Source organism: Ranitomeya imitator, chromosome 4 (genome assembly GCF_032444005.1).
Source record: "Ranitomeya imitator isolate aRanImi1 chromosome 4, aRanImi1.pri, whole genome shotgun sequence".
Classification (NCBI taxonomy): domain Eukaryota; kingdom Metazoa; phylum Chordata; class Amphibia; order Anura; family Dendrobatidae; genus Ranitomeya; species Ranitomeya imitator.
In genome coordinates this window covers 403,464,573-403,491,493 of record NC_091285.1, presented here as the reverse complement: position 1 = coordinate 403,491,493, position 26,921 = coordinate 403,464,573, and the positions used below count along the sequence as shown (strand labels likewise).

At 39.8% G+C, this 26,921-nt stretch overlaps 1 protein-coding gene across 2 annotated transcripts in view; it reads left to right on the top strand.

The window, feature by feature from the left end:
* PLXNA4 (plexin A4) overlaps nt 1–24,536 on the top strand; it is a 1,110,285-nt gene extending 1,085,749 nt beyond the window's left edge. For both annotated transcript variants that reach the window (XM_069765352.1, XM_069765353.1), the window contains 2 exons: nt 2,096–2,246; nt 21,717–24,536. In XM_069765352.1, coding sequence (XP_069621453.1) covers nt 2,096–2,246; nt 21,717–21,812 — 247 coding nt within the window. In that variant the 3' untranslated portion in view covers nt 21,813–24,536. The remainder of the gene's footprint in view (nt 1–2,095; nt 2,247–21,716) is intronic.
* The last annotated feature ends 2,385 nt before the right edge of the window (nt 24,537–26,921 follow it).

Sequence of the window (26,921 nt, the reverse complement as noted above, 5' to 3'; positions counted from 1 at the left end):
ATAATATTTAGTCCCATGCACACAATGATAATGTAATACTGCATATATCAGAACTTAGGGTTAGTCTTGAGATTGACTATTGATTTGTGATCAAGCACCCAGAATGTTAGTCACATGCATTCCTGACTACCACTGCCATGCAGTGCAGAGAGACGTATTGGAAGTATGTTCCATATGTTGTAAACTTCTGGCCTGAGAAAATGTCTGTGATAACATAATGATAACCCATCTGCTTTCCTTTTCTTTTATGCCTAATACTTTGTGAATACGCAGATCATTTGGTGTTGTATCAAACATATTGTGCTGGCATATACCATTGCCAGTGTGCGCAAAGCCATTTTGTCCATCCACACCACACATGCTGTGATTCATTCTTTACATTATGAGTAAAAGGTACTTAATATGAAAAAAGAAAAACTTTTAGCATAGCTCCATGTGTTTGATGTGACTTTTTATTGAATCAAAAAATTCACAGCTGGTGGTAATTATGTTTTACATTGAAATAGAAAATAGTGATTTTTCTCGCTGCTGTTTTCCCACCTGTACCAGCAAAAAAAAAAAATCAAAGTACAGCCTGCTAATGCCGGCTTGGACACATTCACATGTGTCTTCCTGAATACAAATGAATTTGCAGACTTGTGATTGCCAAATAAGTGTTTAGGAGCCTTGTTGCTACTCTGTATTTCACAATGCAAATAGGAATGGGTTTAAAACTTAGGGGATGTGCCCACGATCAAGAATTGCTGCGGTTCTGACGCTGCGTATTTATGCAGCGTCAAAACCCTAGCGACAAGATGGTATAACATAGTGGATGGGATTTCTAGAAATCCCATGTATGTGCGCCTGCGGATCACCCACGGAGACTGACATGTGGCACGTCTTTCAGGACCGCAGCAGGTCAATTTCTATTGTGGAGATGCTAGAGAAATTTCACCAATACAAAATGTATTGAATGCGGTAAATCCGCATGGCTCAGTGAACACATACGGATTTACCTGCGTTCAATAGAAGGCAGTACTTTGGACGTAGAGAACATGCGCTGCTGTGTCCGAAGTGCTGCTACTTCCGGGTTGTGTCACATAGCCTTAGAATTTCACTAAATATTTGGAGGAGACTTAATAGTTTGTGAATCTTGCATTTTCTCTGATTTGGAGCTTTTCTCTACTTGATAGCGAACATGATCATGGGGTTTCCAATGCAAAGCTCTTCTTCCATATTCGATCACACATGAGTCATATATATATAAATATTCAGGTTGTAGACTTTGGCTGGTTAAAGGGTTGATCAGGAGCTAAAAAAACATAATGAGTGTAATTATGGATTTAAAATCTGCAATTATTATCATCTAAGGTGTCCATGTCCAGTGGCACTTGTTAAGTTTTCTGCTCTACTCAGTAGGTGTCACTAAGATAGCCACAGGACACCTGTTAGCTATTCTAGTATCAGACTTCTGCTCCTAATTATAAAATCATGTATCATGTTGCTGACTTCTTTGGTGCACAGAATGTCAGAATGAAGAAATTAAATATGTAAATGATTGAGTCTAATTAACTAGTTGACAGCAAAGCACAGATGTGAATGGCAATGACTGATTGCCTTCCTCGTGCTACGTCCGCTTATACAGGAATTACATGAGGGATGAAGGACATGGAGAATACAACATTCCTTAATGAGTCAGAAGATGGGAAAATCTTTAGGGAATTGAAATACAATGAAGCCCAAGGGATACAACAAAGATTTATTTCACTTATTGTTGACAGCTTCAAAATAAATGAAAATGTATCAAACATTTTGACTTTAATATATTTATCAAGGGGACCATGAGAATCTGTAAAGAAATCTATCGACCTTTATACGACTGTAGAAAATGAATATTGTACAATGACCCCTGATATAAGAAGCGGTACTCGATGTGCCTTAAAATGAACCCACTAAAATTACCAGTGAACCAAAAAAATAGATTTTCACGGGTAAAAAAGTTATTATTGCCACCATATTCAAAACGTTGTTATTTAAGTAAAAATAAAATTTTGTGAGTTTTTCTGATTGCTTTAAACTCTAAAAAAATGTTTTTTCTATTTGTTCTGTTTTCCAGGTACTATTCTGACATTGCCAAAATGCCAGCTATCAGTGACCAAGATATGAATGCTTACTTGGCAGAGCAATCGCGTATGCACATGAATGAGTTCAACACTATGAGTGCGCTCTCGGAGATCTACTCATATGTTGGAAAGTATAGTGAAGAGGTAATTACCTGCTTACGGATCATGGTTTCCATAGAATAGTACATGGAGTATTAGTATATTTCTACTAGTATTGGGGTTATTTAAATATTTGTCCCATTTAAAGGGGGATTAAATGGTACTGATTTAGCAGGAGAGAGTAGTAGTCTCATATGACGCTGTGAACAAATGTTTTTATACAAAGTAATCCAACTAATAGGTGTTAACTTAGACTAGATAGTGTAAAAATGTGCCAAATTTATGAAACAGCATTAATCACTATGGTAAATTTGATGCATTTTAAGATTAACTAAGTTCTTTAGACTGCTCTTGATTATCAGCCCACTAAACAGGTCAACAAATACATGGTGAACACGCAAAGTGATGATTTGTTGGGTTCAATGTTTTTTAAGTGGGCTTAATAATCATTATTATCAGCAGAACATTGTCCTGTGTAAACAGGAGGTGTGCTTCCTGTCGATGATATAAAATTCTCTTTACAGAGAGCGATTGTAGTAAAGATCAATCTGTGTTTGTAGAATTGTAGTCAGCCTTTCTAGACCGGCAATTAAACAAACACTGATCAGCTTGTATGCAGTCAATCAATCGCCATTTACTTAGCATAATTGTGCCATGTAAACCCACTTCAAATGAAACCTGTCACCAGAAGGAAATGCTATTAACATACAGTACAGACCAAAAGTTTTGACACACCTTCTCATTTAAAGATTTTCTGTATTTTCATGACTATGAAAATTGTAAATTCACACTGAAGGCATTAAAACTATGAATTAACACATGTGGAATTATGTACTTAACAAAAAAGTGTGAAACAACTGAAATTATGTCTTATATTCTAGGTTCTTCAAAGTAGCCACCTTTTGCTTTACACACTATTGGCATTCTCTTGATGAGCTTCAAGAGGGAGTTACCGGGAATGGTTTTCACTTCACAGGTGTGCCCTGTCAGGTTTAAGAAGTGGGATTTCTTGCCTTATAAATGGGGATGGGACCATCACTTGTGTTGTGCAGAAGTCTAGTGGAAGCACAGCTGATAGTCCTACTGAATAGACTGTTAGAATTTGTATTATGGCTAGAAAAAAGCAGCTAAGTAAAGAAAAACGAGTGGCCATCATTACTTTAAGAAATGAAGGTCAGTCAGTCTGAAAAATTGGGAAAACTTCGAAAGTGTCCCCAAGTGCAGTGGCAAAAACCATCAAGTGCTACAAAGAAACTGTCTCACATGAGGATCGCCCCAGGAAAGGAAGACCAAGGGTCACCTCTGCTTCTGAGAATAAGTTTATCCAAGTCACCAGCTTCAGAAATCGCAAGTTAACAGCAGCTCAGATTATAGACCAGGTCAATGCCACACAGAGTTCTAGCAGCAGACACATCTCTACAACAACTGTTAAGAGGAGACTTTGTGCAGCAGGCCTTCATGGTAAAATAGCTGCTAGGAAACCACTGCTATGGACAGGCAACAAGCAGAAGAGACTTGTTTGGGCGAAAGAGCACAAGGAATGGACATTAGACCAGTGGAAATCTGTGCTTTGGTCTGATGAGTCCAAATTTGAGATCTTTGGTTCCAACCTTTGTCTTTGTGCAACGCAGAAAAGGTGAACGAATGTACTCTACATACCTGGTTCCCACCGTGAAGCATGGAGGAGGAGTTGTGATGGTGTGGGGGTGCTTTGCTGTTGACACTGTTGGGGATTTATTCTAAATTGAAGGCATACTGAACAAGCATGGCTACCACAGCATCTTGCAGCGGCAAGCTATTCCATCCGATTTGCGTTTAGTTGGACCATCATTTATTTTTCAACAGGACAATGACCCCAAACACACCTCCAGGCTGTGTAAGAGCTATTTGAGCAAGAAGGAGAGTGATGGGGTGCTACGCCAGATGACTTGGCCTCCACATTCTCCTGACCTGAACCCAATCGAGATGGTTTGGGATGAGCTGGACCACAGAGTGAAGGTAAAAGGGCCAACAAGTGCTAAGCATCTCTGGGAACTCCTTCAAGATTGACTACCTCTTGAAGCTCATCAAGAGAATGCAAAGAGTGTGCAAAGCAGTCATCAAAGCAAAATGTGGCTACTTTTTACCTAGAATATAAGACATATTTTCAGTTGTTTCGCAATTTTTTGTTAAGTATATAATTCCACTTGTGTTATTTCATAGTTTTGATGCCTTCAGTGTGAATGTATAATTTTCATATATTTCAAAAACCTGACCTGCACATCCAAACATAGACTGAGTGTGAACAGGTGCTGAACCCAGAGTCGCCAACTCGTATATAGTTAAGTAAAAAGGGCAGCACACTGCAGCGCCAAAACATGCAAACTTGAAAACACGAAATTTGAACTGCATTACTGCACTAGAAATATGAAAAATGAGAGCTTTTAGCGCATAAAAATGGCCATATTTATGTGTACCTCGTAGCCACTTTACGGCATCTCTCTTATACGAGGTCCTACGCTTGACCTACCTCACCGAGAATAAACGTCTCCATCTGAATGGGTACATGTGAAACCTCTTCTTGGACTCAAATTCTCTCTTTCTGTGGAGGGGTATTGGACCTACTATAATTAAAACACCTGTGGCTAGGAGGCGGGGAGTGCACGATCAGAAGGCTAAAGAATACATTTCAAAAACCTGACCTGCACATCCAAACATAGACTGAGTGTGAACAGGTGCTGAACCCAGAGTCGCCAACTCGTATATACAGTAGTTAAGTAAAAAGGGCAGCACACTGCAGCGCCAAAACATGCAAACTTGAAAACACGAAATTTGAACTGCATTACTGCACTAGAAATATGAAAAATGAGAGCTTTTAGCGCATAAAAATGGCCATATTTATGTGTACCTCATAGCCACTTTACGGCATCTCTCTTATACGAGGTCCTACGCTTGACCTACCTCACCGAGAATAAACGTCTCCATCTGAATGGGTACATGTGAAACCTCTTCTTGGACTCAAATTCTCTCTTTCTGTGGAGGGGTATTGGACCTACTATAATTAAAACACCTGTGGCTAGGAGGCGGGGAGTGCACGATCAGAAGGCTAAAGAATACATTTCAAAAACCTGACCTGCACATCCAAACATAGACTGAGTGTGAACAGGTGCTGAACCCAGAGTCGCCAACTCGTATATAGTTAAGTAAAAAGGGCAGCACACTGCAGCGCCAAAACATGCAAACTTGAAAACACGAAATTTGAACTGCATTACTGCACTAGAAATATGAAAAATGAGAGATTTTAGCGCATAAAAATTGCCATATTTATGTGTACCTCGTAGCCACTTTACGGCATCTCTCTTATACGAGGTCCTACGCTTGACCTACCTCACCGAGAATAAACGTCTCCATCTGAATGGGTACATGTGAAACCTCTTCTTGGACTCAAATTCTCTCTTTCTGTGGAGGGGTATTGGACCTACTATAATTAAAGCACCTGTGGCTAGGAGGCGGGGAGTGCACGATCAGAAGGCTAAAGAATACATTTCAAAAACCTGACCTGCACATCCAAACATAGACTGAGTGTGAACAGGTGCTGAACCCAGAGTCGCCAACTCGTATATAGTTAAGTAAAAAGGGCAGCACACTGCAGCGCCAAAACATGCAAACTTGAAAACACGAAATTTGAACTGCATTACTGCACTAGAAATATGAAAAATGAGAGCTTTTAGCGCATAAAAATGGCCATATTTATGTGTACCTCGTAGCCACTTTACGGCATCTCTCTTATACGAGGTCCTACGCTTGACCTACCTCACCGAGAATAAACGTCTCCATCTGAATGGGTACATGTGAAACCTCTTCTTGGACTCAAATTCTCTCTTTCTGTGGAGGGGTATTGGACCTACTATAATTAAAACACCTGTGGCTAGGAGGCGGGGAGTGCACGATCAGAAGGCTAAAGAATACATTTCAAAAACCTGACCTGCACATCCAAACATAGACTGAGTGTGAACAGGTGCTGAACCCAGAGTCGCCAACTCGTATATAGTTAAGTAAAAAGGGCAGCACACTGCAGCGCCAAAACATGCAAACTTGAAAACACGAAATTTGAACTGCATTACTGCACTAGAAATATGAAAAATGAGAGCTTTTAGCGCATAAAAATGGCCATATTTATGTGTACCTCGTAGCCACTTTACGGCATCTCTCTTATACGAGGTCCTACGCTTGACCTACCTCACCGAGAATAAACGTCTCCATCTGAATGGGTACATGTGAAACCTCTTCTTGGACTCAAATTCTCTCTTTCTGTGGAGGGGTATTGGACCTACTATAATTAAAACACCTGTGGCTAGGAGGCGGGGAGTGCACGATCAGAAGGCTAAAGAATACATTTCAAAAACCTGACCTGCACATCCAAACATAGACTGAGTGTGAACAGGTGCTGAACCCAGAGTCGCCAACTCGTATATAGTTAAGTAAAAAGGGCAGCACACTGCAGCGCCAAAACATGCAAACTTGAAAACACGAAATTTGAACTGCATTACTGCACTAGAAATATGAAAAATGAGAGCTTTTAGCGCATAAAAATGGCCATATTTATGTGTACCTCGTAGCCACTTTACGGCATCTCTCTTATACGAGGTCCTACGCTTGACCTACCTCACCGAGAATAAACGTCTCCATCTGAATGGGTACATGTGAAACCTCTTCTTGGACTCAAATTCTCTCTTTCTGTGGAGGGGTATTGGACCTACTATAATTAAAACACCTGTGGCTAGGAGGCAGGGAGTGCACGATCAGAAGGCTAAAGAATACATTTCAAAAACCTGACCTGCACATCCAAACATAGACTGAGTGTGAACAGGTGCTGAACCCAGAGTCGCCAACTCGTATATAGTTAAGTAAAAAGGGCAGCACACTGCAGCGCCAAAACATGCAAACTTGAAAACACGAAATTTGAACTGCATTACTGCACTAGAAATATGAAAAATGAGAGCTTTTAGCGCATAAAAATGGCCATATTTATGTGTACCTCGTAGCCACTTTACGGCATCTCTCTTATACGAGGTCCTACGCTTGACCTACCTCACCGAGAATAAACGTCTCCATCTGAATGGGTACATGTGAAACCTCTTCTTGGACTCAAATTCTCTCTTTCTGTGGAGGGGTATTGGACCTACTATAATTAAAACACCTGTGGCTAGGAGGCGGGGAGTGCACGATCAGAAGGCTAAAGAATACATTTCAAAAACCTGACCTGCACATCCAAACATAGACTGAGTGTGAACAGGTGCTGAACCCAGAGTCGCCAACTCGTATATAGTTAAGTAAAAAGGGCAGCACACTGCAGGGCCAAAACATGCAAACTTGAAAACACGAAATTTGAACTGCATTACTGCACTAGAAATATGAAAAATGAGAGCTTTTAGCGCATAAAAATGGCCATATTTATGTGTACCTCGTAGCCACTTTACGGCATCTCTCTTATACGAGGTCCTACGCTTGACCTACCTCACCGAGAATAAACGTCTCCATCTGAATGGGTACATGTGAAACCTCTTCTTGGACTCAAATTCTCTCTTTCTGTGGAGGGGTATTGCAGTTCGAATTTCGTGTTTTCAAGTTTGCATGTTTTGGCGCTGCAGTGTGCTGCCCTTTTTACTTAACTATATACGAGTTGGCGACTCTGGGTTCAGCACCTGTTCACACTCAGTCTATGTTTGGATGTGCAGGTCAGGTTTTTGAAATGTATTCTTTAGCCTTCTGATCGTGCACTCCCCGCCTCCTAGCCACAGGTGTTTTAATTATAGTAGGTCCAATACCCCTCCACAGAAAGAGAGAATTTGAGTCCAAGAAGAGGTTTCACATTTACCCATTCAGATGGAGACGTTTATTCTCGGTGAGGTAGGTCAAGCGTAGGACCTCGTATAAGAGAGATGCCGTAAAGTGGCTACGAGGTACACATAAATATGGCCATTTTTATGCGCTAAAAGCTCTCATTTTTCATATTTCTAGTGCAGTAATGCAGTTCAAATTTCGTGTTTTCAAGTTTGCATGTTTTGGCGCTGCAGTGTGCTGCCCTTTTTACTTAACTATATACGAGTTGGCGACTCTGGGTTCAGCACCTGTTCACACTCAGTCTATGTTTGGATGTGCAGGTCAGGTTTTTGAAATGTATTCTTTAGCCTTCTGATCGTGCACTCCCCGCCTCCTAGCCACAGGTGTTTTAATTATAGTAGGTCCAATACCCCTCCACAGAAAGAGAGAATTTGAGTCCAAGAAGAGGTTTCACATGTACCCATTCAGATGGAGACGTTTATTCTCGGTGAGGTAGGTCAAGCGTAGGACCTCGTATAAGAGAGATGCCGTAAAGTGGCTACGAGGTACACATAAATATGGCCATTTTTATGCGCTAAAAGCTCTCATTTTTCATATTTCTAGTGCAGTAATGCAGTTCAAATTTCGTGTTTTCAAGTTTGCATGTTTTGGCGCTGCAGTGTGCTGCCCTTTTTACTTAACTATATACGAGTTGGCGACTCTGGGTTCAGCACCTGTTCACACTCAGTCTATGTTTGGATGTGCAGGTCAGGTTTTTGAAATGTATTCTTTAGCCTTCTGATCGTGCACTCCCCGCCTCCTAGCCACAGGTGTTTTAATTATAGTAGGTCCAATACCCCTCCACAGAAAGAGAGAATTTGAGTCCAAGAAGAGGTTTCACATGTACCCATTCAGATGGAGACGTTTATTCTCGGTGAGGTAGGTCAAGCGTAGGACCTCGTATAAGAGAGATGCCGTAAAGTGGCTACGAGGTACACATAAATATGGCCATTTTTATGCGCTAAAAGCTCTCATTTTTCATATTTCTAGTGCAGTAATGCAGTTCAAATTTCGTGTTTTCAAGTTTGCATGTTTTGGCGCTGCAGTGTGCTGCCCTTTTTACTTAACTATACACGATTTGGCGACTCTGGGTTCGGCACCTGTTCACACTCAGTCTATGTTTGGATGTGCAGGTCAGGTTTTTGAAATGTATTCTTTAGCCTTCTGATCGTGCACTCCCCGCCTCCTAGCCACAGGTGTTTTAATTATAGTAGGTCCAATACCCCTCCACAGAAAGAGAGAATTTGAGTCCAAGAAGAGGTTTCACATGTACCCATTCAGATGGAGACGTTTATTCTCGGTGAGGTAGGTCAAGCGTAGGACCTCGTATAAGAGAGATGCCGTAAAGTGGCTACGAGGTACACATAAATATGGCCATTTTTATGCGCTAAAAGCTCTCATTTTTCATATTTCTAGTGCAGTAATGCAGTTCAAATTTCGTGTTTTCAAGTTTGCATGTTTTGGCGCTGCAGTGTGCTCCCCTTTTTACTTAACTATATACGAGTTGGCGACTCTGGGTTCAGCACCTGTTCACACTCAGTCTATGTTTGGATGTGCAGGTCAGGTTTTTGAAATGTATTCTTTAGCCTTCTGATCGTGCACTCCCCGCCTCCTAGCCACAGGTGTTTTAATTATAGTAGGTCCAATACCCCTCCACAGAAAGAGAGAATTTGAGTCCAAGAAGAGGTTTCACATGTACCCATTCAGATGGAGACGTTTATTCTCGGTGAGGTAGATCAAGCGTAGGACCTCGTATAAGAGAGATGCCGTAAAGTGGCTACGAGGTACACATAAATATGGCCATTTTTATGCGCTAAAAGCTCTCATTTTTCATATTTCTAGTGCAGTAATGCAGTTCAAATTTCGTGTTTTCAAGTTTGCATGTTTTGGCGCTGCAGTGTGCTGCCCTTTTTACTTAACTATATACGAGTTGGCGACTCTGGGTTCAGCACCTGTTCACACTCAGTCTATGTTTGGATGTGCAGGTCAGGTTTTTGAAATGTATTCTTTAGCCTTCTGATCGTGCACTCCCCGCCTCCTAGCCACAGGTGTTTTAATTATAGTAGGTCCAATACCCCTCCACAGAAAGAGAGAATTTGAGTCCAAGAAGAGGTTTCACATGTACCCATTCAGATGGAGACGTTTATTTTCGGTGAGGTAGGTCAAGCGTAGGACCTCGTATAAGAGAGATGCCGTAAAGTGGCTACGAGGTACACATAAATATGGCCATTTTTATGCGCTAAAAGCTCTCATTTTTCATATTTCTAGTGCAGTAATGCAGTTCAAATTTCGTGTTTTCAAGTTTGCATGTTTTGGCGCTGCAGTGTGCTGCCCTTTTTACTTAACTATATACGAGTTGGCGACTCTGGGTTCAGCACCTGTTCACACTCAGTCTATGTTTGGATGTGCAGGTCAGGTTTTTGAAATGTATTCTTTAGCCTTCTGATCGTGCACTCCCCGCCTCCTAGCCACAGGTGTTTTAATTATAGTAGGTCCAATACTCCTCCACAGAAAGAGAGAATTTGAGTCCAAGAAGAGGTTTCACATGTACCCATTCAGATGGAGACGTTTATTCTCGGTGAGGTAGGTCAAGCGTAGGACCTCGTATAAGAGAGATGCCGTAAAGTGGCTACGAGGTACACATAAATATGGCCATTTTTATGCGCTAAAAGCTCTCATTTTTCATATTTCTAGTGCAGTAATGCAGTTCAAATTTCGTGTTTTCAAGTTTGCATGTTTTGGCGCTGCAGTGTGCTGCCCTTTTTACTTAACTATATACGAGTTGGCGACTCTGGGTTCAGCACCTGTTCACACTCAGTCTATGTTTGGATGTGCAGGTCAGGTTTTTGAAATGTATTCTTTAGCCTTCTGATCGTGCACTCCCCGCCTCCTAGCCACAGGTGTTTTAATTATAGTAGGTCCAATACCCCTCCACAGAAAGAGAGAATTTGAGTCCAAGAAGAGATTTCACATGTACCCATTCAGATGGAGACGTTTATTCTCGGTGAGGTAGGTCAAGCGTAGGACCTCGTATAAGAGAGATGCCGTAAAGTGGCTACGAGGTACACATAAATATGGCCATTTTTATGCGCTAAAAGCTCTCATTTTTCATATTTCTAGTGCAGTAATGCAGTTCAAATTTCGTGTTTTCAAGTTTGCATGTTTTGGCGCTGCAGTGTGCTGCCCTTTTTACTTAACTATATACGAGTTGGCGACTCTGGGTTCAGCACCTGTTCACACTCAGTCTATGTTTGGATGTGCAGGTCAGGTTTTTGAAATGTATTCTTTAGCCTTCTGATCGTGCACTCCCCGCCTCCTAGCCACAGGTGTTTTAATTATAGTAGGTCCAATACCCCTCCACAGAAAGAGAGAATTTGAGTCCAAGAAGAGGTTTCACATGTACCCATTCAGATGGAGACGTTTATTCTCGGTGAGGTAGGTCAAGCGTAGGACCTCGTATAAGAGAGATGCCGTAAAGTGGCTACGAGGTACACATAAATATGGCCATTTTTATGCGCTAAAAGCTCTCATTTTTCATATTTCTAGTGCAGTAATGCAGTTCAAATTTCGTGTTTTCAAGTTTGCATGTTTTGGCGCTGCAGTGTGCTGCCCTTTTTACTTAACTATATACGAATTGGCGACTCTGGGTTCAGCACCTGTTCACACTCAGTCTATGTTTGGATGTGCAGGTCAGGTTTTTGAAATGTATTCTTTAGCCTTCTGATCGTGCACTCCCCACCTCCTAGCCACAGGTGTTTTAATTATAGTAGGTCCAATACCCCTCCACAGAAAGAGAGAATTTGAGTCCAAGAAGAGGTTTCACATGTACCCATTCAGATGGAGACGTTTATTCTCGGTGAGGTAGGTCAAGCGTAGGACCTCGTATAAGAGAGATGCCGTAAAGTGGCTACGAGGTACACATAAATATGGCCATTTTTATGCGCTAAAAGCTCTCATTTTTCATATTTCTAGTGCAGTAATGCAGTTCAAATTTCGTGTTTTCAAGTTTGCATGTTTTGGCGCTGCAGTGTGCTGCCCTTTTTACTTAACTATATACGAGTTGGCGACTCTGGGTTCAGCACCTGTTCACACTCAGTCTATGTTTGGATGTGCAGGTCAGGTTTTTGAAATGTATTCTTTAGCCTTCTGATCGTGCACTCCCCGCCTCCTAGCCACAGGTGTTTTAATTATAGTAGGTCCAATACCCCTCCACAGAAAGAGAGAATTTGAGTCCAAGAAGAGGTTTCACATTTACCCATTCAGATGGAGACGTTTATTCTCGGTGAGGTAGGTCAAGCGTAGGACCTCGTATAAGAGAGATGCCGTAAAGTGGCTACGAGGTACACATAAATATGGCCATTTTTATGCGCTAAAAGCTCTCATTTTTCATATTTCTAGTGCAGTAATGCAGTTCAAATTTCGTGTTTTCAAGTTTGCATGTTTTGGCGCTGCAGTGTGCTGCCCTTTTTACTTAACTATATACGAGTTGGCGACTCTGGGTTCAGCACCTGTTCACACTCAGTCTATGTTTGGATGTGCAGGTCAGGTTTTTGAAATGTATTCTTTAGCCTTCTGATCGTGCACTCCCCGCCTCCTAGCCACAGGTGTTTTAATTATAGTAGGTCCAATACCCCTCCACAGAAAGAGAGAATTTGAGTCCAAGAAGAGATTTCACATGTACCCATTCAGATGGAGACGTTTATTCTCGGTGAGGTAGGTCAAGCGTAGGACCTCGTATAAGAGAGATGCCGTAAAGTGGCTACGAGGTACACATAAATATGGCCATTTTTATGCGCTAAAAGCTCTCATTTTTCATATTTCTAGTGCAGTAATGCAGTTCAAATTTCGTGTTTTCAAGTTTGCATGTTTTGGCGCTGCAGTGTGCTGCCCTTTTTACTTAACTATATACGAGTTGGCGACTCTGGGTTCAGCACCTGTTCACACTCAGTCTATGTTTGGATGTGCAGGTCAGGTTTTTGAAATGTATTCTTTAGCCTTCTGATCGTGCACTCCCCGCCTCCTAGCCACAGGTGTTTTAATTATAGTAGGTCCAATACCCCTCCACAGAAAGAGAGAATTTGAGTCCAAGAAGAGGTTTCACATGTACCCATTCAGATGGAGACGTTTATTCTCGGTGAGGTAGGTCAAGCGTAGGACTTCGTATAAGAGAGATGCCGTAAAGTGGCTACGAGGTACACATAAATATGGCCATTTTTATGCACTAAAAGCTCTCATTTTTCATATTTCTAGTGCAGTAATGCAGTTCAAATTTCGTGTTTTCAAGTTTGCATGTTTTGGCGCTGCAGTGTGCTGCCCTTTTTACTTAACTATATACGAATTGGCGACTCTGGGTTCAGCACCTGTTCACACTCAGTCTATGTTTGGATGTGCAGGTCAGGTTTTTGAAATGTATTCTTTAGCCTTCTGATCGTGCACTCCCCGCCTCCTAGCCACAGGTGTTTTAATTATAGTAGGTCCAATACCCCTCCACAGAAAGAGAGAATTTGAGTCCAAGAAGAGGTTTCACATGTACCCATTCAGATGGAGACGTTTATTCTCGGTGAGGTAGGTCAAGCGTAGGACCTCGTATAAGAGAGATGCCGTAAAGTGGCTACGAGGTACACATAAATATGGCCATTTTTATGCGCTAAAAGCTCTCATTTTTCATATTTCTAGTGCAGTAATGCAGTTCAAATTTCGTGTTTTCAAGTTTGCATGTTTTGGCGCTGCAGTGTGCTGCCCTTTTTACTTAACTATATACGAGTTGGCGACTCTGGGTTCAGCACCTGTTCACACTCAGTCTATGTTTGGATGTGCAGGTCAGGTTTTTGAAATGTATTCTTTAGCCTTCTGATCGTGCACTCCCCGCCTCCTAGCCACAGGTGTTTTAATTATAGTAGGTCCAATACCCCTCCACAGAAAGAGAGAATTTGAGTCCAAGAAGAGGTTTCACATTTACCCATTCAGATGGAGACGTTTATTCTCGGTGAGGTAGGTCAAGCGTAGGACCTCGTATAAGAGAGATGCCGTAAAGTGGCTACGAGGTACACATAAATATGGCCATTTTTATGCGCTAAAAGCTCTCATTTTTCATATTTCTAGTGCAGTAATGCAGTTCAAATTTCGTGTTTTCAAGTTTGCATGTTTTGGCGCTGCAGTGTGCTGCCCTTTTTACTTAACTATATACGAGTTGGCGACTCTGGGTTCAGCACCTGTTCACACTCAGTCTATGTTTGGATGTGCAGGTCAGGTTTTTGAAATGTATTCTTTAGCCTTCTGATCGTGCACTCCCCGCCTCCTAGCCACAGGTGTTTTAATTATAGTAGGTCCAATACCCCTCCACAGAAAGAGAGAATTTGAGTCCAAGAAGAGGTTTCACATTTACCCATTCAGATGGAGACGTTTATTCTCGGTGAGGTAGGTCAAGCGTAGGACCTCGTATAAGAGAGATGCCGTAAAGTGGCTACGAGGTACACATAAATATGGCCATTTTTATGCGCTAAAAGCTCTCATTTTTCATATTTCTAGTGCAGTAATGCAGTTCAAATTTCGTGTTTTCAAGTTTGCATGTTTTGGCGCTGCAGTGTGCTGCCCTTTTTACTTAACTATATACGAGTTGGCGACTCTGGGTTCAGCACCTGTTCACACTCAGTCTATGTTTGGATGTGCAGGTCAGGTTTTTGAAATGTATTCTTTAGCCTTCTGATCGTGCACTCCCCGCCTCCTAGCCACAGGTGTTTTAATTATAGTAGGTCCAATACCCCTCCACAGAAAGAGAGAATTTGAGTCCAAGAAGAGGTTTCACATGTACCCATTCAGATGGAGACGTTTATTCTCGGTGAGGTAGGTCAAGCGTAGGACCTCGTATAAGAGAGATGCCGTAAAGTGGCTACGAGGTACACATAAATATGGCCATTTTTATGCACTAAAAGCTCTCATTTTTCATATTTCTAGTGCAGTAATGCAGTTCAAATTTCGTGTTTTCAAGTTTGCATGTTTTGGCGCTGCAGTGTGCTGCCCTTTTTACTTAACTATATACGAATTGGCGACTCTGGGTTCAGCACCTGTTCACACTCAGTCTATGTTTGGATGTGCAGGTCAGGTTTTTGAAATGTATTCTTTAGCCTTCTGATCGTGCACTCCCCGCCTCCTAGCCACAGGTGTTTTAATTATAGTAGGTCCAATACCCCTCCACAGAAAGAGAGAATTTGAGTCCAAGAAGAGGTTTCACATGTACCCATTCAGATGGAGACGTTTATTCTCGGTGAGGTAGGTCAAGCGTAGGACCTCGTATAAGAGAGATGCCGTAAAGTGGCTACGAGGTACACATAAATATGGCCATTTTTATGCGCTAAAAGCTCTCATTTTTCATATTTCTAGTGCAGTAATGCAGTTCAAATTTCGTGTTTTCAAGTTTGCATGTTTTGGCGCTGCAGTGTGCTGCCCTTTTTACTTAACTATATACGAGTTGGCGACTCTGGGTTCAGCACCTGTTCACACTCAGTCTATGTTTGGATGTGCAGGTCAGGTTTTTGAAATGTATTCTTTAGCCTTCTGATCGTGCACTCCCCGCCTCCTAGCCACAGGTGTTTTAATTATAGTAGGTCCAATACCCCTCCACAGAAAGAGAGAATTTGAGTCCAAGAAGAGGTTTCACATTTACCCATTCAGATGGAGACGTTTATTCTCGGTGAGGTAGGTCAAGCGTAGGACCTCGTATAAGAGAGATGCCGTAAAGTGGCTACGAGGTACACATAAATATGGCCATTTTTATGCGCTGAAAGCTCTCATTTTTCATATTTCTAGTGCAGTAATGCAGTTCAAATTTCGTGTTTTCAAGTTTGCATGTTTTGGCGCTGCAGTGTGCTGCCCTTTTTACTTAACTATATACGAGTTGGCGACTCTGGGTTCAGCACCTGTTCACACTCAGTCTATGTTTGGATGTGCAGGTCAGGTTTTTGAAATGTATTCTTTAGCCTTCTGATCGTGCACTCCCCGCCTCCTAGCCACAGGTGTTTTAATTATAGTAGGTCCAATACCCCTCCACAGAAAGAGAGAATTTGAGTCCAAGAAGAGGTTTCACATTTACCCATTCAGATGGAGACGTTTATTCTCGGTGAGGTAGGTCAAGCGTAGGACCTCGTATAAGAGAGATGCCGTAAAGTGGCTACGAGGTACACATAAATATGGCCATTTTTATGCGCTAAAAGCTCTCATTTTTCATATTTCTAGTGCAGTAATGCAGTTCAAATTTCGTGTTTTCAAGTTTGCATGTTTTGGCGCTGCAGTGTGCTGCCCTTTTTACTTAAATGTATAATTTTCATAGTCATGAAAATACAGAAAAATCTTTAAATGAGTAGGTGTGTCCAAACTTTTGGTCTTTTGGTCTGTACTGTATATAGGGTTAAACTGCAGATTAATAGCTTTATTAACCTGCATGGCTCCTGAACTTAGCCGAGGGAAAATTAACTTTATTCCTCCTGAATGTGTTTTGATTTCAGTTACGGGGGCAGTGCCCCTGGCCCCAATGCAGAGCCAGTGTCAGTCTGGCCTGGGGGCGCCAGTGCCACCCATCTGACAGAAACTAGAATGCTGCCGGGGGAATAAAGCTCATTTTCTCCCTGCAGCATTCGGCTAAGTGGGGGTACCGTGCAAGGTATTAACGCTATTAACCTGCAGATTAACCCTATATATGCCGGTTTATAGCATTTTCTTCTGGTGACAGGTTTCTTTTAAGCTGTCTAAACATTAGAGTTTTAGTAAATCTGGGTAAGAGTGTATCAAACATAGACTTAACCATAACTACCGTACACCACAGCATAATTAGTTGTGTGATAATGAAATGTTATTATGGAATGACACAAGGCACGCTCAAAAATATTAATGCTACTTAAAATGATTATTTTTTTTTATATTTTATGGCTTGTAACTCTTTGTGCGCTTGTATGACAGCTATTAGACATATCATAGCAGGACTTAAAAGATAGTCTTATATCGACTGATTTAGAGATCTAGGAGTGTTAACATGGAAGATCAATGTATAGTGCGTCTGTTATTGGTTAATGTTGTATTCGAAATGTGGGAAGTGAAAAAGGCTTATGAAGTGATGCCAGCTCTGTGATGAGCCTAGCATCTGAGACTGACATAGAACATCTGGGGAGCCATCGACATATCAACAAAGAAATTAAGAAAACATATGGACCCTGTTCAGAAATAAACTTGGATACATACTGATAAAGAGACACATGCAGAAATAGTGCATATTGTATGCTTTATGATAATGATTCCCCAGATAGTAAGTAATTCATATGGTGCAATGATTTCCTATACAACCAGCAAAGTCAAATCTAACTTGAGAGTTCTAATCTCTGAGCGTTAATGGCTTTCCGTGCTTTATGGCAGGATACATCTCATTGCACAACACATCTCATTGCTCAGCCCATCTCAAATCTAGCAGGAAATTCTTCATTCTAATTAAAAACTTACTTAATTATTGGCTTAGGGAAATTAATTGGCTGCTGATATCAGCTTGCCAGCTCAACAGCTGAGAATAGTTGAGCAAAATGCATAGTTTCACTTTGCACATATGCACGCTGTTTCATTCCAGGGCAATGCCTGAATCTATAAATATTGTTTGGTGGGTATAGTTATATTGAAGTATTTAGAAATCAGCTATTATATTAATTTTATTGATAATGATTAATTTTATTATTATGTATCCATTCACTATAAATAATAAGAGGCGCAGGGCTGAGGTCTTGGGTTCAAATCCCTCCAAGAATAACATCTGCAAGGAGTTTGTATGTTCTCCCCGTGTTTGTGTGGGTTTCCTCCGGGCACTCCGGTTTCCTCTCACATTCCAAAGACATACTGACAGGGAATTTAGATTGTGATCCCCAATGGGGACAGTGATGATGACGATGATGTCTACAATTCACTGTGACATTAATGGGGCTATATAAGCAAGTAAAATAAATAAATTCATTATCAACAGTTAACATACATGGCATACACAACTAGATCATCAAAAGAGGAAAGATGACAAGCTTCTTAAAGTCAACAGTCGTGGTAGGAATGATGAAGAGCTATTCATCAAAATAAGTGAATATAATTTGAATCTGATCATCTGTCAATATAAAAGCAGTCTGCCCACCATGGGCAATATTGGGGTCAGTGCATTTTGAATATGAACAGAACCTGCTGTGGCAGCGACCACGAAACAGAGTGAAGTAGAGGCTATGTTCCACTCTGTATACTGTACATATGCCGATCAATGCCAACAGCTGATTGGTTGAGGTTTCAGGTGTTGGATTCCCACTGATCTGACATTTCCTGAGAATGAGCCATCAATGATTGCTACCACATAGCAGTGTCTGAACTTGCCCACAGCAGTGTAAAAGCAATCTTAGGATACAGCATAATTTGCTGAAAAAAACAATGAAAAACTAAGAGTAGTAGACATGTCTTGGTTGCCGTCGTTGAGATGATATACTTAGGATTACAGTTGACTGTGATCAACTTCGAACAGTGATTTTTGCTGCTACTTCTGTTGTTGTATTACAAGACTTGCTGTAGTTACAGACGTATAGTGTGTCAACTTTGGTGACATTTGCTATAAACTATAATTGGTTGAATGAATGTGAAAACATTGGCCTATTCTATAGTTGACAACTTAATTATAAAGCAATAAATGACATTCTATCGTATCTTGGAAAAATCTAATTAGAAAGGATACTGTAAAAAGCTTGTTTTCTATGTTTCAATCCATAGAGTTTAGACATTGTTATGACCACACAATCACAGTGACAGTCATAATAACAGAGGCCAAGTAAATTGAAAAGCCTTGCAAAATAAATACAAAAGCAATAGAGGCTGCACATACTGAGAAATTGGAGCAAAGTTCTAGTTATTATTTCGTGAATCTTAGATACTTTAATGAACATGCCTGGCCTCCAATACATATGTATATCAGTTTTATATACGGCGTCTTTTTGTGCTAATGTGAATATATATGTTTGATATTTTCTTCTGATTATGTTTGGTGTTTGAAGACATTTTTGCTGTCAGTTGCCCAATAAACCTTTTGATTGCTCAGTATATCCCCATTGCACGTAGAACTGCAGGACTTGTTTGAAAGCTTTTATCTGGGTGTTGAATTAATATCATTACAACTAGTTTGCAGCATTTCTTCTCTATTTCTTTTTGAACCACTTGTGTTCCCTTTGAAAGCATTGCTGTCTGTTCCTACCAGTCGTTTGCCACAAAATAATTAGTCATAACATACTGGGCTTTTCACTGGTTGATATCACCCCAAATCCTAATGGGTTTTGGAGAACAAAAGAAAACTTGCTTAAGTTAGTGATGCCATTCGCAGGTGCACAGTTTATTTGTTAACAAACAGCAGAGGAATTATGTGCTTTAGATGAACATTGGCTTAGTGACAGAAAGCAGAGGGTGGTTATAAATGGTATAGTCTCTAACTGGGTCGCTGTGACCAGTGGGGTACCGCAGGGGTTAGTATTGGGACCTGTTCTCTTCAACATATTCATTAATGATCTGGTAGAATGTTTACACAGTAAAATATCGATATTTGCAGATGATACAAAACTATGTAAAGCAGTTAATACAAGAGAAGATAGTATTCTGCTACAGATGGATCTGGATAAGTTGGAAACTTGGGCTGAAAGGTGGCAGATGAGGTTTAACAATGATAAATGTAAGGTTATACACAAGGGAAGAAGGAATCAATATCACCATTACACACTGAATGGGAAACCACTGGGTAAATCTGACAGGGAGAAGGACTTGGGGATCCTAGTTAATGATAAACTTACCTGGAGCAGCCAGTGCCAGGCAGCAGCTGCCAAGGCAAACAGGATCATGGGGTGCATTAAAAGAGGTCTGGATACACATGATGAGAGCATTATACTGCCTCTGTACAAATCCCTAGTTAGACCGCACATGGAGTACTGTGTCCAGTTTTGGGCACCGGTGCTCAGGAAGGATATAATGGAACTAGAGAGAGTACAAAGGAGGGCAACAAAATTAATAAAGGGGATGGGAGAACTACAATACCCAGATAGATTAGCGAAATTAGGATTATTTAGTCTAGAAAAAAGACGACTGAGGGGCGATCTAATAACCATGTATAAGTATATAAGGGGACAATACAAATATCTCGCTGAGGATCTGTTTATACCAAGGAAGGTGACGGGCACAAGGGGGCATTCTTTGCGTCTGGAGGAGAGAAGGTTTTTCCACCAACATAGAAGAGGATTCTTTACTGTTAGGGCAGTGAGAATCTGGAATTGCTTGCCTGAGGAGGTGGTGATGGCGAACTCAGTCGAGGGGTTCAAGAGAGGCCTGGATGTCTTCCTGGAGCAGAACAATATTGTATCATACAATTATTAGGTTCTGTAGAAGGACGTAGATCTGGGGATTTATTATGATGGAATATAGGCTGAACTGGATGGACAAATGTCTTTTTTCGGCCTTACTAACTATGTTACTATGTTACTATGTATTTTCTAAGAAGATTAGTCTATCAGTTTGGCTATGTTGATAGGATCATTAACAAAGCTTTACGTTTTTAGATAGCTTATGCTTTTTCAAAGAGTGAATCACTGCACTTTCTTAAAGAATGCTTTCAGTACCACATAGTCGATCAAAACAAACTGATCATTTTGTCAAATAGCACTGATTCAGAACACTGAATCAACAACGTATTCTACCCTAATTGACCAACTGATGCTAGCTCTGGGCTCATTAAGGAAATAGGAGTGGCCATACACATTTTGTGAATATCAATCAAAGTCAGCAATTCAAACAGAACCTGACCGTCTATTTGTGTAGGTCTCCTGAATCTCTGCTGATGAAATCCAACTGTCTGATCTTTTTGTTCTCAGCATAGATAAGCTTCTACCAGAGAGGTCTGGCAGTGACTTGCAATCCACTATCCATTCAGTACACATGTATGTTAATCCATGCTGAGCGTTTGTGTGTAAACAAGGTCAGGAGGAATAAAGCAGGATCAGGAGGGATAAAGCAGGATCAGGAGTAATGGCTGTTGGCTGAATGTGTATGGGTTTACTCATTTGTAATTCCCTGACAAAAAGTGTATATCTTAAAAACAATAAAGCGTTAAACACTGTGATAGAAAATTGCAAAATATTAAATATTCAATGAATAAAACTCTACCTAAAACCATTTGCTAATATATTGATGTATGAACTTCAGAATGACTCCTCCTTATGATGAACAGGGTGAAATAGTATCCTGAAATGTCATTGAGCAATATCCCTTATTCCATAGCCCTTTCTTAAGTGTTTACCACTTGTGAAATAAGATCACTAAAAAAACACAAAACAAGTGATCTGTTTTTCACACCTTACTCTTTAACTAGATAAATGAAAATAAATCTATACACATTAGACTAATGTTGGCTGAACCTGCCATTATCGACTTTTTTGACTGACTGTGTAATAGATATGGGGTCTCAGACAAGAAATGTTAAAGATTCCTCATGTTTAAGACTCCTGATCATTTTCATCTTTCTGAGATAAGCCAAATTCTATTTTTATTTCAATCCATTAAAAATTATAGAATTCTGCATATACTGTATGTTAACACTTGTATCTTTCTTTTTTGTCACAGATTTTAACAGCTTTAGATCAAGATGACCAAGCTGGAAAGCAAAAACTTGCCTACAAATTAGAACAAGTCATTGCCCTGATGAGTATAGACAGCTGAAAACTGTTCTTCCAGGGTACCCTGGAAGGGATAAACCAAGCCGTGCCTCAGTCAAGATTGTCATCTTTACCAAGTGCAAGTTCGGATTGGCTGGATGCAGGGTCTTCTGCTTCCTCTTCTTCCTTCTATGAACCTAATGGATAATACAAATAAGGGAGGACATACAGTGTGGAAAACATTGGGATACAAAAACATTCTAGTTAAGACCTCTGCTTACAGAAAAACTATTATGCTATCCAGTATGGAAAGCAAAAAGGTCTTACATGCTGTGCTGCTTTTGGCTTCCTTCCTCGCCATGATTTGGTTTGGATGGAATATGAACCAAGTATTAATAAACCATAAAAAATAGAATCCTTCTTTGGCAGAAAAAGGCATTATTGATATCCCAGCTTCATGACTTAAGATGTATCTTCATGTAAACCTTCACAATTCCTTTAATCTATCAGAGGCCCTTAGAAGAAAGAAGTTATTCTACTTTTCTTACCATTTTCCTCATTCAACCAACCCAAATACGTTAGCGTCTTGCAAGCTATTCAATGCATCTGCTTCATTTCAATATTCCCAAGAAACTAAAATTGTTTGATAAACTCAAAGTATGAAGAAACAAGAAAGACCATGCAGATGGCTTTCAATATCCATACTAATGACTTATAAGCTAGGTATAAGAAAACATCATACTCCAAAGCTCGGTTCCATCTTACAGTTCATTGAACATTGATCTTCAGCCTCAAAAGTTTTCATCATAAGACACAAATACCAATAGCTGTTCTGTTTAATTTGGTAAATGTGCACCATCTTATGCTCCAGGTTTGGAAATTGGTCGGTTTAAGTGAAGTCCTCACATTCCAAATGGTACAGTCAAAGCTTCAAGGTTATTTGCCTGTAGAGTATATTAATAATGGAGGGTTATATACTAAGACCTATTATAAAAATACAAGATGATGTATTATGTATGTTTGAGCATTTGGATCCATTGTTTTACATACAGGCAATTACCACTGGAAGCTTTTGATGAATCAAGGTAATTGAATACACTTTAGCACAATTCACTTTAGACCTAATACGTAATGTAAGATAGGAGAAAAGTAAACTTTTCATCCATTTACACACTAGGAATGTCATTTTCACTCATTCAGTCTTGGGAGGATTAAACTTGTTCTCGAAGGCTTGAAATATAAAAGTACATCACTTGTTTTGAAACTGCCATTTGGAAAAAAAGGAGCACAAAATTACAATAATCATGCAAAAAAATAAATAAAACGGAATATCAGCACAATTTTTATTTGGAATGACAGAAAAGAATGTCTCCAATTGAAAAGATTAGCATTGCCTGTGAATGCAACCAGCATAAGTGACAAGTAGCGACTCATTTTAAGGCAATTGCTTTGAAATTCCAGGTGATTCCAACACGGTTACTCTAACTTGTTTTGTAATTTTGCAGAATTTACAGTTCAGTATTTTAGAAGATTAAACTTTACTTTTTCTTTTTTTGGGACAGTAGTAACACATGGAAATCTTCCTATTCTCTGAGCATTTTTTGTATTAACTAATAAATTACAGATCACTAAATCAAAGGAATACACTAGAATGAATTCAATTTGCAACAAGCTGGAAATTGATACAAAACAATTGGTTCAACTCTATTTTTGTTGATAGCACTTGATCCCTTATGCACCTTATTTGAACTTTTCATAATATTTGCTTTTAATTAGCTGATGGTTACTGAACTCCACTTGCCATTTAATTGGAGTTTGAAGCTTTGGATTGCTACTCTAATACCAAGGGGAAGGAGAAGCATCACACACAAAGGATTGTAGACAAAACCAAAGGTTATGGTGACACAACATTGTCACATCTCAAAGGCTTTCTTCTCATCCTCATGAGGATAGTGATGGAAAGGACAAATCTGTTTGCATTTGTGTCTGCTCCAGTCCCGATATTTCGCATGAAATGTAAGAAGATGATAAGTAAACAATTGGATTTGCACAGCTGTACAGAAAGAATACAAGTAGACCACTATGCTATCTAACTCAATCAACCTTTATTTGTATGGTACATATTTTTTTCCGATTTTTGTTTTTTTTCAAATAAAAATGGCAACCTCAGACAATTAAAACGTTAAGAAAAGAAAATAAGTACATATAGAAAAATGTAACTTTTCGTGTTGACCATTGTGAGCTTCAAAGCTGCCTGTCTTTCTTCCCTTTACTTTTATATTTCTTATTCTGACCTTCTTCTTGCCTTGAGATCTGCCAGATTTGTGCTGTGAATGTGTAGGGTCTTGGCCCTGGAGTCCCAGAGGTACATACCTTAGCTTTCAGGGTTTATTTTTATTTTATTTTTTATCTGAAAATAGAGCATGTTAATACAGTTAATTCTGAGAGAAAACTAAAGCCTTGCTGATGATGTGGATGTGGTTTCCATTTTATTCCTTCTTTTTTTAAGTTCTTTCCTTTTATTTTGTCTGCCTGAGAGCATTGATCTGAGTGTTTTGTCATGTGACTATATTCAATGTTAAGGTGGAAACTTTATCAAAGTCTTCAAAATTAATTAGGTTTATGAAATGAACATATAGTGTTGCTAAACCTGTAGGATGCTATACCTTATTCCATAAACCTTTAAATTCAGCCTTAAACAGAACTAGCTTTAAGGCTCACAAATATATACAATGGTTGAGGTCCTAATCCAGGCTACCTAAATAATACACAAGTTGCACTGGAATTTAAAAACAAAAAACAAAACAAGCCTATTCCACTCTTTCCCTCATGGGGGACCATTGATGCCTGTTGTACAAAAATAAAGACTGAGTGGACTTCAAAGCGAGGGAAATGACAAAGAATTCTCAATTGTATTTCCTGGTCATGAAAATATTAATTGAATTATTTAAAGCATTTTTCCATTGAAAAAGAAAAGTTGATTTGGAGAACAAATTCAGACAAAGAGTTAATTATTTAAAGTTAAAAGAAAAATATACCTAATAGATAAGTAAAATACCTCCAATAATTAATATTAGGTTTAGCATAAACAAGTGTAAAATCTAGCACATGTGTCATACTGTATGTCATCAAACCTCTTGTGTTTAGTTAACTTTTCATTTTGTGCATGTGTGACAAACTCCGAAGTGTCCCTCAATACCATTTACAAGTTGCATATTCAGGCACCAGACTCCACCAAGCTCTGATAATGTACAAGTTCCAAGGACATCACAAAATTTAAGTTGAAGTTACATTAAAAAAAATTGTATATTTTCCCTATTTTCATAGGGATTACCTTTTCCTACTTTGTATACCCTTTCCCCATCCCTTCATTAAAATCTTGTTAACTTTCTTATCTCCCCCACTCCCCCTTCTTCTCTCCTCCACCCTTTATACTTATATTTTGTGTGTTTTCTTCCTTTCAAATGATATAAAATACCAATAAAACAATTGAACAAGAAAACAGCATAGTATATAGCATTATGAAAAAGTCACTTCCTGGACAGAAGTTCTCTGTTCTGTATCGCATGTGTGTTCTATCGACATGCAAAAGAGATGATGCTTTTATCTACAACTTCAACTTCTGTCCGGTGTCTTAGAGTCCTTGGATCTTGCGCTATGCTTATGGAAAAAAATATTTATCCAATATTACTTTTATGGTTCTTTAATGATGAAACGGATACATGTATTAGCATAAAGTGTATAATGATGTCAGAAGTTAAAGACGCTGTGAGTCTGATTAAATCATTAAAATGTAAAATTGGTTTTCCAAGGATTTAACATTTATAGAGTATCCTTAGCATAAACAATCAATCCACAAAAGGTGGGATCACAAGCCCTAGAAGCCCATGGAACGCTAGTGCCCTTTCACTGCAGTACCATACTTAAAAGAAAGTTAGTAGAGGCAGTGAAAGTGTGTTACATAGATGCTACATTTGCACCTAAAGACTACATAGTCAATGTTCAAGCAAACCTTAAAAATGTTTACTAACATATTGTCATTTCTACATTTTGGGTGGAAAGCTTCTTTAAAAAGGAGTCTGTCACTCCTAAATATATATGCAAAATAAACTGAGAGAAGACTTGACACATATAAAAATCATAATAATAATAATAATCTTTATTTTTATATAGCGCTAACATATTCCGCAGCGCTTTACAGTTTTGCACACATTATCATCATTGTCCCCGATGGGGCTCACAATCTAGAATCCCTATCAGTATGTCTTTGGAATGTGGGAGGAAACCGGAGTACCCGGAGGAAACCCACGCAAACACGGAGAGAGCATACAAACTCTTTGCAGATGTTGTCCTGGGTGGGATTAGAACCCAGGACCCCAGCGCTGCAAGGCTACTGTGCTAACCACTGCGCCACCGTGCTGCCCAGAGTAACAGAATACATTTTATTGTATTAGGTTTGAGAAATTTGCTTTTAATCCATATACAAATTAGGGGCCTATGCACTGATACTCCCTCAATTTGCATTTTTAGCTCACTGATACTATTTGACAGCACTCGCTTCCCCAGGTGATTGCTGCCTGAACTCAATCTACAATCTGGAACAGGTGCACTGACACATAAGTAGCCCAGTGGTGTGCACACAATATGGGCACTCACTGAACCATGAATTTTGCCTGTGGTCTCCACTACCATGATTCATTCATGGATTCAACTTCATGGATTTTGCCTGTAGTCACCACCACCATGATTCACCTGTAAATGTAGTGACCAAGTGGCTTCAGGTAGGAGGAGGGAGTGGAGAACATCTCTTATATATGTCTCCTGACATCATTCCATCAATGCAAAAGGATGAAAATTGAGTTCAGGCAGCGATTGCACTGTCTATCAGGATCAAAGTGAATGCCAAAAATGAACATTTTAGGGCATAATAGTGGACTTAGCCCTTGATAATGCCAAGGCTACAACAATGTCTCCTCATTTGGATTATGGATTAAAAGAATGGATTAAAATCAATTTCTCAGCCACTAATACATTAAGGCCGAGGTCACACTTGCAAGTATGATGCGAGAAACTGGTGCAATCCTCTCTCATCAATACCCGGCAATGCCACCGGCACTCAGGACCGGAGTGTGCTGCTGCATGTATTTCTGCACACTCCGGTCCGAGTGCTGGT